Genomic DNA, 11,730 nt, shown 5'->3' on the forward strand with positions numbered 1-11,730 from the left:
TAGCATAGAAACCCAACCTTCCCAAGTACATCTCCTCTTACATTAACCCTACAGTACTTACCCTAGTGCTCAATGTGAAGCTCAGCAACCCAACCTCCCTAAACTATATCTCCATGAAAGCTAATGCTATAGTATGTACCCACAGTAGAAAGCACAGCAATCCAACTTTCACAAATACATCTCCTCTCAGGTCAATCCTACAGTATTGACCCTAGATGTCATTCCCAAGTAGAGTCACCAAACCCAAGCTTTGTCTCTGATATCTAGTTCTGGCCACTGGTGAAAGAAATCTAGTAATTCTCTGTGACTATGTTGTAAGTTGCCATCATTATTTTGTCACTGGGAATAAAAATAAGGTCAGTGTGGGTACCTACATGGTCATTTTTCGTAAGGTAGTATTGGTATGAACCAGTGTGAGTAAATACAAGACATCATGGGTAAGTATCTGTAACCCTGTGCAGGAGAGAACGCAGTGGGTAAGTGAACAGACCGAATCAACAAAGTATTTTTTTTCTCCTGTGAAAGAATGTCCCTCCCTCTCAGCTGAGCCTCATACATTAAGCCTGGAGCCCTGAGTCAATTTATTCATTCTCTGAAAGTGACAGAGTCCAGCAAAGTCTCAGCATGAACTGATCTTGCCTTCCAAATTGACTGAGCTTCAGAGGTAAGTAGGGCAAGGAGAAAGCCCCATTTGGGGCAGCAGTAGGACAATGCAGTATACAGGTAGGTTGGGGGGAGATGTACAATAGGGAGCAGTAGCACATTGCAGTATGGAGGCAGAATGGGAATGATGTACTTCAGGGGAGCAGTAAGACATTGTGGTATGGAGGTAGGATGGGGGAAATGTATTTAGGGGAGCAGTAGGACATTGTGGTATGGGGGTAGGATGGGGGAGATGTATTTAGGGGAGCAGTAGGACATTCTGGAATGGAGGTAGGATGGGGGAGATGTATTTTGGTGGAGCAGTAAGACATTGTGGTATGGTGGTAGGGTGGAGGAGATGTTTTTAGGGGAGCAGTAGGACATTTCGATATGGAGGTAGGATGGAGGAGATGTACTTTAGGGGAACAGTAATACATTGCGTTATGGAGGTACGATGGGGGAGATGTATTTAGGGGAGCAGTAGGACATTGCAGTATGGAGGTAGGATGGAGGAGATGTACTTTAGGGGAGCAGTATAACATTGTGGTGTGGAGGTAGGATGGGGGAGATGTACTTGAGGGGAGCAGTAGGACAATGCAGTATACAGGTAGGTTGGGGAGATGTACAATAGGGGAGCAGTAGGACATTGCAGTATGGAGGTAGGATGGGGGAGATGTACTTTAGGAGAGCAGTAATACATTGAAGTATACAGGTAGGTTGGGGGGAGATGTACAATGGGGAGCAGTAGGACACTGCAGAACGCAGGTAGGATGGGAATATGTACTTAAGGGGAGCAGTAGGACATTGTGGTATAGAGGTAGGATGGGGGAGATGTACTTGAGGGTAGCAGTAGGACAATGCAGTTTACAGGTAGGTTAGGGGGAGATGTACAATAGGGGAGCAGTAATACATTGTGGTATGGAGGTAGGATGGGGGAGATGTATTTAGGGGAGCAGTAGCACATTGTGGTATGGTGGTAGGATGGAGGAGATGTTTTTAGGGGAGCAGTTAAACATTGTGGTGTGAAGGTAGGATGGGGGAGATGTACTTTAGGGGAGCAGTAATACATTGCTGGATGAAGGTAGGACGGGGGGATGTACTTTAGGGGAGCAGTAATACATTGCTGGATGAAGGTAGGACGGGGGGATGTACTTTAGGGGAGCAGTAGGACATTGCAGTATGGAGGTAGGATGGGGGAGATGTACTTTAGGGGAGAAGTCGTAAAATGTATTATCGAGATAGGTGTAGTTTAGGGGAACAATATTAAAAGCCGTATGGAGTTACAATAGGGGTAGGTGTAATTTAGGGGAGCAGTAAGACAATGCAGTTACAATTCCGCTCTCTCATTCAGTGACTGACTCATTTACTTACATGGTGTCTCATTCATTACCTTAATTCACTCACCCAGAGGCACTCAGTCAGGGTTTTCTCAGTCACTTACCTGCTCGTTTTTTCCTGACACTGGAGGCATTGCATGAATGTCCGGCTTTAGAGTGTAAAGTGCCAGGGATCATCAAGGGCTGATTTACAAAGTGCAACTGCAGTTGGTTGGGGTCAAGCAGAGAGGACACAATGCACTGGCCTCATTCATTAAAGGTACTTGTGTCCAAGGCTTCCCCCTGCACTTTCACATTTGGCCCCTTAAAGTCTGTTCAGACCAATCTCACATAGTGAACCTATTGAAACTGGGGGATCAGCTCAGGTGGGGTACCTCCTCTGTTCTCACAGGTGCTTTTATCAATTGATAGAGAATCGGATGCAGACATCATTTTGTCTGAATTTTGGGTAAAAAAACATGGCACCTGAACCCAAATTGCACTTTGCACATGTAAATGAGTTCTATAATGCCAATAAAATCTACCCAGGGTCCACTGCCTCCTACTGGCCAAAATCAATCAGGACCCCCAAGATCTCATGGGACTCATCTCCATGTCACTGACCAATACCGTCTCTCTTTTCCAGGTTCGTCTTTCTTTGCTAATGGAGAATTGTGGTGCCAACCCCAGTTGATGTTGGCCATTTGCTCAGTAAGGGCCCACTGGATAATCAGCCTTTTCTCAGACCCATTTAGGCCCAAACATTGCACTGTTACTCAGAACCACTGACTGCATCTCAGTAGATAAATATGTTCAACCACTAGATAGAGAAGCTTCAGATATATCATACCAACTGACCAAAGATTTGATCCTTCTACTGTCCCAACCCTCACACCTACCAAATGAGCATAGGACATCTAATCCAACTACAGTCCCTTACAACTACAAACTCAGCATAGGACTTCTGATCCAACTACTGTCCCTACATCTACCAACTGAGCAGAGGACATCTGATCCAACTACTACCCCTCACAACTACCAACTGAGCATAGGGCATCTGATCCAACTATTGTCCCTTACATCTACCAACTAAGCATAGGACTTACCAACTGAGCAGAGGACATCTGATCCTGCTCAGTTACATCTAAGGCAAATGTTTTCTAATTCATCTATGGTTCATCAGATCTGAACAGTTAAAGTTATTTGACTCTACAACTCTTCCTCTAATCTGGAGGAGATTAGACCTGCAAGACTAACAGCAATAAACCAACCACAGAGTTGTGCCACCCTGGTGACTATTCCTGCAGAGCTTAAAGCCCAGGCTGTGGTTTCTGGATCCTTATACTTAGTTAAATATACACAGAACATATTTACCACCGTTCCAGATCTGTTGTAAATCTGACTGAGACATGGCTTTGGTTGTGCATCTCCTGTGCTGCCTGTTGGGACTTGGCTCTTGGGTAGCTATCAATGGAGTCTGGGTGGAACTGCCCCTGATTGTACCACATGCTCCAGAGGGCTGGGAACTACCCTCCTACCTCACCCTCCTAATCCAGTTTGCCAACATTGGCCCACTAGCAGTTACTCTTACTCACAAATTCCGACCTGGGCGTCTGAAGGAGGCGCCAGTGATACATCTGCTGCTTGTGGTTGGGGCAGTGGCCTGCTTGTTGTTGACCTTCCTCTGGCATGAGACAACCTGGGTGGGTGGGTCCAGGAGAAGCACGGCCCTGTTGGCTCTGATTTTCTGCCTGGCACTGGTAGACTGCACCTCATCTGTCACCTTCTTGCCATACATGAGTCGGCTCAGACCTGACTATATCACTACCTACTTTATTGGAGAAGGTCTAAGTGGGCTAATGCCAGCTTTGATTGCTCTGGGCCAGGGAGTTGGTGTGGTACATTGTGTATCTGAAAATGGAACAGAGGCAAACGGAACTCGGGTGAATGTGACACTCACTGCACAATACCAGAAGGCCCACTTTCCTGTGTGGGGTTTCTTCTTGTTCCTGACTGGTATGATGATCACCTCTCTGCTCGCCTTCATCACCCTAAACCGAATGCCCATGGAAAGGGGCCAGATACAAGACAGGGAAAATATGGAGGAAGCAGTGGTAGAGTCAAGGGGTGTGGAACAGAGCCCAATGATGGGGGAGCAGGTGGCTAGAGGTGAAGAAAGAACTGGAAATCTAAAAGGCAAAAGGAGGTACACCTGGTTCCAGGGTCTATTCATCTTCCTAGTCCTGGGCTGGGTGAATGCCCTCACCAACGCAGTCCTGCCAGCAGTGCAGACCTACTCCTGCATGCCCTATGGAGGGCAGATCTACCACCTGGCTGCATCACTCGCTGCAATGGCAAATCCACTGGCATGTGGTATTGCAATGTACCTGCCCGACAGGTAAGTCACTCCCTGAATCAATTGTACTGGCAGATATATTAGATAGGTACAAGGAAGGGTCAGATGCTTTATTCACCAGTAGCTCCTCCCAGCAGACAGGAGGGAGCCAATGAGATTAGAGGAGGGAAAGGGGTGTTACAGGGAGAGCTGGGAAGTGAATCAGGGGTACAGGCTGATACATTAGATGGGTACAAGGAAGGGTCGGATGCTTTATTAACCAGTAGCTCCTCCCAGCAGACAGGAGGGAGCCAATGAGATTAGAGGAGGGAAAGGGGTGTTACAGGGAGAGCTGGGAAGTGAATCAGTGGTACAGGCTGATACATTAGATAGGTACAAGGAAGGGTCGGATGCTTTATTCACCAGTAGCTCCTCCCAGCAGACAGGAGGGAGCCAATGAGATTAGAGGAGGGAAAGGGGTGTTACAGGGAGAGGTGGGAAGTGAATCAGGGGTACAGGCTGATACATTAGATAGGTACAAGGAAGGGTCGGATGCTTTATTCACCAGTAGCTCCTCCCAGCAGACAGGAGGGAGCCAATGAGATTAGAGAAGGGAAAGGTGTGTTACAGGGAGAGCTGGGAAGTGAATCAGGGGTACAGGCTGATACATTAGATAGGTACAAGGAAGGGTCGGATGCTTTATTTATTCACCAGTAGCTCCTCCCAGCAGACAGGAGGGAATCAATGAGATTAGAGGTGGGAAAGGGGTGTTACAGGGAGAGCTGGGAAGTGAATCAGGGGTACAGGCTGATACATTAGATAGGTACAAGGAAGGGTCGGATGCTTTATTCACCAGTAGCTCCTCCCAGCAGACAGGAGGGAGCCAATGAGATTAGAGGAGGGAAAGGGGTGTTACAGGAAGAGCTGGGAAGTGAATCAGGGGTACAGGCTGATACATTAGATAGGTACAAGGAAGGGTCAGATGCTTTATTCACCAGTAGCTCCTCCCAGCAGACAGGAGGGAGCCAATGAGATTAGAGGAGGGAAAGGGGTGTTACAGGGAGAGCCGGGAAGTGAATCAGTGGTACAGGCTGATACATTAGATAGGTACAAGGAAGGGTCGGATGCTTTATTAACCAGTAGCTCCTCCCAGCAGACAGGAGGGAGCCAATGAGATTAGAGGAGGGAAAGGGGTGTTACAGGGAGAGCTGGGAAGTGAATCAGTGGTACATACTGATACATTAGATAGGTACAAGGAAGGGTCGGATGCTTTATTCACCAGTAGCTCCTCCCAGCAGACAGGAGGGAGCCAATGAGATTAGAGGAGGGAAAGGGGTGTTACAGGGAGAGCTCAGAAGGGAATCAGGGGTACAGGCTGATACATTAGATAGGTACAAGGAAGGGTTGGATGCTTTATTCACCAGTAGCTCCTCCCAGCAGACAGGAGGGAGCCAATGAGATTAGAGGAGGGAAAGGGGTGTTACAGGGAGAGCTGGGAAGTGAATCAGGGGTACAGGCTGATACATTAGATAGGTACAAGGAAGGGTCGGATGCTTTATTCACCAGTAGCTCCTCCCAGCAGACAGGAGGGAGCCAATGAGATTAGAGGAGGGAAAGGGGTGTTACAGGGAGAGCTGGGAAGTGAATCAGGGGTACAGGCAGATACATTAGATAGGTACAAGGAAGGGTCGGATGGTGTTTAGCAAATGAGGGAATACAGAAAGCAATGAGCACATTATTTCACCAGCTATCTACAATTTTTTTTTCGCAAAACTGTTGCAAAAATTTGCTGCGACAAAAAAGTCACCAAGACAAGATTGTCGCTGAGACAAAAAAATGGTCATTGATTTTAATGTATTTGGATCTTGGTCTGGATCAGTTGCAGTTGGTCAGGTTTGATCCAGACATTAATGGTTAAACTTGATGGAGGTGTATTTGATAGAAGCAGAGTATTAGCAGCAACACAAGGAGTATTTATGAGTAACAAGCAAGGGGGGATCTAGAGAGTTCAGTTAATGATTCTCCTCTGTGTTATTTAACCCCTTCAGATCACTTGTATCAATGGGTATCCTGACAGTAACGGGCACGGGCATTGGTGGCTACATCATGGGCATTGCCATACTGAGCCCGTGCCCCCCTCTGCTTTACTCCAGCGCTGGGGGCTCCATCATTGTAAGTATAGGAAGTATTGATGTCTCATACATTGTATTGTGAATATTCTCTTTATTTCCTCATAGAAAAGAACATTCCTTGTTTTCTTCTCTCCTGAGCAAATTCTCTCTATGTATTTACTGTATGTGTCAAAAGCAAAGCCCCTGAGTGTTCCCCTTTTATTTGCTCCAATCAGGAGTGAGATTCTCTGCTTTATCACTCAGTCCAACACAATTTCATAACAAATATCAGTGAATCAAATATCCTCGAGCAGTTCTACCTGTGTCACCGACCCCTCCTGCCCCCCAACTGGTCACCGACCCCTCCTGCCCCCAACTGGTCACCGACCCCTCCTGCCCCCCAACTGGTCACCGACCCCTCCTGCCCCCCCAACTGGCCAAACGAGAAAGGTTGGGAGACCAATCTGGGCAGGAGAAGAGACACAAGGGAACAAGTTTATCTGCCTCCATCTCTCCACTGTCCTCTACTTCCTATTTCCTAGGAAATTCTTCCTGTTTATTGGAATCTTCCACTTCTTGCCCCTCATGTAGAACAGGTGAGAGTAAATGTTACTCAATGGATCAATGGAATGTCAGCGGGTGATTGTTGTTCCACATAAGCAGCATTCCTATTCCCCGGCTGCCCTTGTCACAGACTAATCCCAAGAGCTCACTCCAGGAATCTAATCCTTAATCCACAAAGGAATTTTCTCTCTTCCGTTATTGTTAGAATCAAACTTTGCTCTCGTCAGTCTCATTCCCCCCCTGTAAGTGCCGCCCCAGAACCCCCCCGAATACTGTGCCAGCCTTACCCAGCAAGGGAATAAATCAGTAACATCAAGCGCTGCCATTAACAAGGGGAATAAACCATTAACATCTTGCAACCGGATTGGGAATCAGCAAAACGAATGGCAAAACAAAACCGAGTGGTCTGATTCCCAGCAGCTATGGCACCCCTATAACCTTGCTTCCCAGCAGATATGGCACCCCTATAACCTTGCTTCTCAGCAGATATGGCACCCCTATAACTCTGCTTCTCAGCAGCTATGGCACCCCTATAACCTTGCTTCTCAGCAGCTATGGCACCCCTATAACCTTGCTTCCCAGCAGATATGGCACCCCTATAACCTTGCTTCTCAGCAGATGCTGCCCATATAACCTTGCTTCCCAGCAGATATGGCACCCCTATAACCTTGCTTCCCAGCAGATATGGCACCCCTATAACTCTGCTTCTCAGCAGCTATGGCACCCCTATAACCTTGCTTCTCAGCAGATATGGCACCCCTATAACCTTGCTTCTCAGCAGCTATGGCACCCCTATAACCTTGCTTCTCAGCAGATGCTGCCCATACAACCTTGCTTCCCAGCAGATATGGCACCCCTATAACTCTGCTTCTCAGCAGCTATGGCACCCCTATAACTCTGCTTCTCAGCAGACATTGCACCCCTATAACCTTGCTTCTCAGCAGATATGGCACCCCTATAACTTTGCTTCTCAGCAGATATGGCACCTCTATAACCTTGCTTCTCAGCAGACATTGCACCCCTATAACCTTGCTTCTCAGCAGATATGGCACCCCTATAACCTTGCTTCTCAGCAGACATTGCACCCCTATAACCTTGCTTCTCAGCAGCTATGGCACCCCTATAACCTTGCTTCTCAGCAGATGCTGCCCATATAACCTTGCTTCCCAGCAGATATGGCACCCCTATAACCTTGCTTCCCAGCAGATATGGCACCCCTATAACTCTGCTTCTCAGCAGCTATGGCACCCCTATAACCTTGCCATAAAATCACAGGATCCTTCACAGATAATTACCCTCTCTCACTGAGTAATTTCTCCCTCTCAGGTGGTCAGCACTAACTCTCAGGATTTCCTACGGGGGTCTTGTATCTTGGTACCCGATGTGGTCCTCACCTCACCCTTTGCTGGGGTCTTGGGTCTTGGCACCCTATCTGGTCCTCAACTCAGCCTTATAGTTTTCCCTGAGCTAGTGGCCCAAATGCCACGGGGTACTAACCCCACTAATCCTCCTCGTTGGAGCCATGGCTGCTCACTATCTACCCTGACTTTCCTGGAGTGATTATTACAGAATCAACTGCTATCTCTATTTCAGTCTTGATCTTTTAGAACCAGAGCCCTGGCCCTACAGTACATCCCTGGGAGGCACTGTCCCATAGGAAAAGACCCCAAGCACACGGTGCTAACCCCCTTTATATTATCAAACAGTGACACCTAGTGGACAATCTCTGTGAACTAATGTGGACCCAGCAAGGGACATAGCTGCCTGAGTTAACCAAACGACCCTTAGGTGTCCTATTACAAGGGGAGACTGCCTGAGTTAAAAGTACCCAAACCTCAGGGTCTCTACACATGGAACCCCTATAACTTTGTTTCTCAGCAGAGAGAGAGAGACAGAGAGAGAGAGAGAGAGAGAGAGAGACAGTGAGACAGTGAGAGAGAGAGAGAGAGAGAGAGAGAGACAGAGAGAGAGACAAACGGCCAAATAACACAAAAAATAAACAAAGTCAAAGAGCAATACGTCTGTGACTGGAGGAAGGAAATATCAAATTGCCAGAAACTTTCTATCTACCAATCACTGGGGAGAGAGTACAGAATGGCCCCATATCTGGAAAGGCTACAGAACCCCAAAGACAGACAGATCCTGAGTATGTACAGACTGAGTGGCCACAACTTGGAGATAGAACAGGGATGGCACAGACAGACCTACAGACCCAGAGACAACAGACTGTGCCAGCGATGTGACCAGGAGGCCATGGAGGATGAGGCCCACTTCTTGCTACAGTGCCCCAAATACTCAGCACTGAGGGACCCCCACTTCCAGAGATTCCCCCGTCACATCCCAGACTTCAAATCCATAAAAGAAGAGAGGAAACTCCACTTCCTACTGGGAGAAGAGGCACGGACAGTAACAATAGCTGCACAATATATAAGAGACTGTCATAGACTGAGAGAGACCCCACTTTCCCCTATTCCCATAAACTACCCCCCCTAACCCCACCCATTTCACCCCTCTACCTGCTTTGGCAATGCTTAATGTATCTGGTCCTGCCAATAAAGCTCATTTGATTTGATTTGATTTGAGAGAGAGAGAGAGAGAGAGAAAGACGTGAGAGAGAGACAGAGAGACAGAGAGACAGAGAGAAAGACGTGAGAGAGAGACAGAGAGTGAGAGAGAGAGTGAGAGACAGAGAGAAAGACGTGAGAGAGTGAGAGACAGAGAGATAGAGAGAGAGAGAGAGAGAGAGAGAGAGAGAGAGAGAGAGAGAGATCACTGTGTGAATAGTGAGGATGTGAGAGGGTCATTGTGAGAGTGTTCAGTTTATTTGTTTGTAACTGAGGAGAGACACCGAGGTTGGGTCCTTCTCTGCTCTAGTGCTGAGCCCAGTCCTTCCCCATGTGGAAATAATAAAGTTTTCCTGGTTCTCCATTGACGTGTGCGATGTCTGAGTTACACAGTAAAGGCCCATAGCCGTGCCCAGGCTGAGACTGTTATATTTCCCAGGTACCCCCATTACATGATGGGGCCACACGAGCAGGAAAGTCCACTTTGCTTATGAAATGCTTCTCAGACCATCAGCTGACATGGCTCTACCTTTAATCTCAATGGAATGGGGAGATAGGGGTCATGGGGGGCAGAATAATGGGTATTACATTGAGAAGCTGCTGAATAACTGGGGGTATCAGTCAGGTAATTATTAGTGGGGGGTATTGTATGTTTCCCACTAAAAGTTGTTTCACCTTTTTTTTTAACCATCTAGGTGCTGTGCTGGGTGCTGTTTGTGGGGATCCTCTCTTATGTCAAGGTGATTATTGGGGTGATCCTGAGAGATGAAGGACACCGGGCCCTCGTATGGTGCGGAGCAGTCGTCCAACTTGGCTCAATGGTGGGAGCGCTCACCATGTTCCCCCTAGTAAATGTCTATAAGCTTTTCCATTCTGGGGACCCCTGTTCTAACAGTTGCCCCATGTAGTACTGCCAAACCCAGATGTGTGTTCCCCAAATCTCACACCTGTATGCGCCAGGGTTTGGGGGACAACAGAAAGAGACTTGGGGGTAGAGTAACTAGTAGGGATGAATGGGAGAGACCAGTGGTATATTGTATAAGGAAAGGACTGGGGGGCACAAGGGGCTGTTATAAAATACCCCTTTATAAGTCCCCCAGGAACCTCCTCAAGGTTATATAATAGATGGACCCACATGGGGAGGGTTTGACTCTATGTCTGGAGGAGGAGTCACAGGGAAGAGTAACATGGAGCAACACATGGAGCTGCTCAGCTGATAATGTTCCATTATTGTTGTCGGCATATGGTCACATTATATTAAATGGCATGATATATATATATATATATATATACTGTATATAGAAAGCAATAGGGGGACTTACTGGGTCATTTTATAAAAGGGGAGAAGTAGATATAGGGAATGGCTCAGGGCCAAGGGCAAAACATGGACCAAATGACTTATAGAGAGGGACTCCATATGGAACAATAGGAGGAGTTATACTGGGGTTATACAGGGGTTAAACAGCCAGCAGGAGGGGTTACATGAGGGATTGGGAGGGGCTATAGAGGCGCTACACATGGAGAAATGGGAGGAGTTATACAGCCAGCAGGACGGGTTACATGAGGGTTTGGGAGGGGCTATAGAGGCGCTACACATGGAGAAATGGGAGGAGTTATACAGCCAGCAGGAGGGGTTACATGAGAGGTTGGGAGGGGCTATAGAGGCGCTACACATGGAGAAATGGGAGGAGTTATACAGAGGACTGAGTGGAGCAGGGCTGGAAAGTAGTTTTGAGTGAAACCATTTAGGAAGGGGGGGCACTTCCAAAGAACATTTATTGTCGAAACCAATGGATTATCAATCACACACAACATCACACAATGACAACTACTTTTCCCATGGCTTCAAAATCTGCTCCCCATTAGTAAAAGTGTAGTGTGACCTGCAGACTTGTGATTGGCACAGGCACCAGTGTGATATAATAAACAGAACGGGGGGCAATACTGCTTGGCCTGGCTCTGGAGTGGGGGTAATAGGGGAAAGGGTGGGTATAAAGTAGTGGGGGGGGGGGTATAGGAAAGGGGAACACAAAGAAGGAATTGATATGTAGGTCACACTAATGGCCAACAGTGTATTTACTGTAACATCCAATAAACAATCTCATTGGTCCGTCTGTGTGTGATTGTCTGTTACTGGATGATTTGCAGATATTAGGGGACTCCATGGGCCCAGCCCCTGCACTGGGGGGCACCTCTCT

General features: G+C 47.5%; 1 protein-coding gene across 1 annotated transcript; it reads left to right on the forward strand.

Annotated features, from left to right (window-relative positions):
- The first annotated feature begins 581 nt into the window (after positions 1–581).
- Positions 582–11,521, forward strand: LOC108718626 (solute carrier family 52, riboflavin transporter, member 3-B). Its single transcript, XM_041566764.1, has 4 exons — positions 582–664; positions 2,605–4,356; positions 6,342–6,465; positions 10,228–11,521. The coding sequence occupies exons 2-4, from the start codon at positions 3,368–3,370 to the stop codon at positions 10,438–10,440; spliced, it is 1,326 nt and encodes a 441-aa protein (XP_041422698.1). The 5' UTR covers positions 582–664; positions 2,605–3,367; the 3' UTR covers positions 10,441–11,521.
- The last annotated feature ends 209 nt before the right edge of the window (positions 11,522–11,730 follow it).

This window comes from Xenopus laevis, chromosome 6L, assembly GCF_017654675.1.
Source record: "Xenopus laevis strain J_2021 chromosome 6L, Xenopus_laevis_v10.1, whole genome shotgun sequence".
Classification (NCBI taxonomy): Eukaryota; Metazoa; Chordata; class Amphibia; order Anura; family Pipidae; genus Xenopus; species Xenopus laevis.

Excerpts from the sequence above, each read along its gene's own strand:
- LOC108718626 (XM_041566764.1), top strand. The coding sequence starts at position 3,368 with ATGGCTTTGGTTGTGCATCTCCTGTGCTGCCTGTTGGGACTTGGCTCT. Across the intron at positions 4,357-6,341 it reads GCAATGTACCTGCCCGACAG|ATCACTTGTATCAATGGGTA; the intron begins GTAAGTCACTCC and ends TAACCCCTTCAG. Across the intron at positions 6,466-10,227 it reads GCGCTGGGGGCTCCATCATT|GTGCTGTGCTGGGTGCTGTT; the intron begins GTAAGTATAGGA and ends TTAACCATCTAG.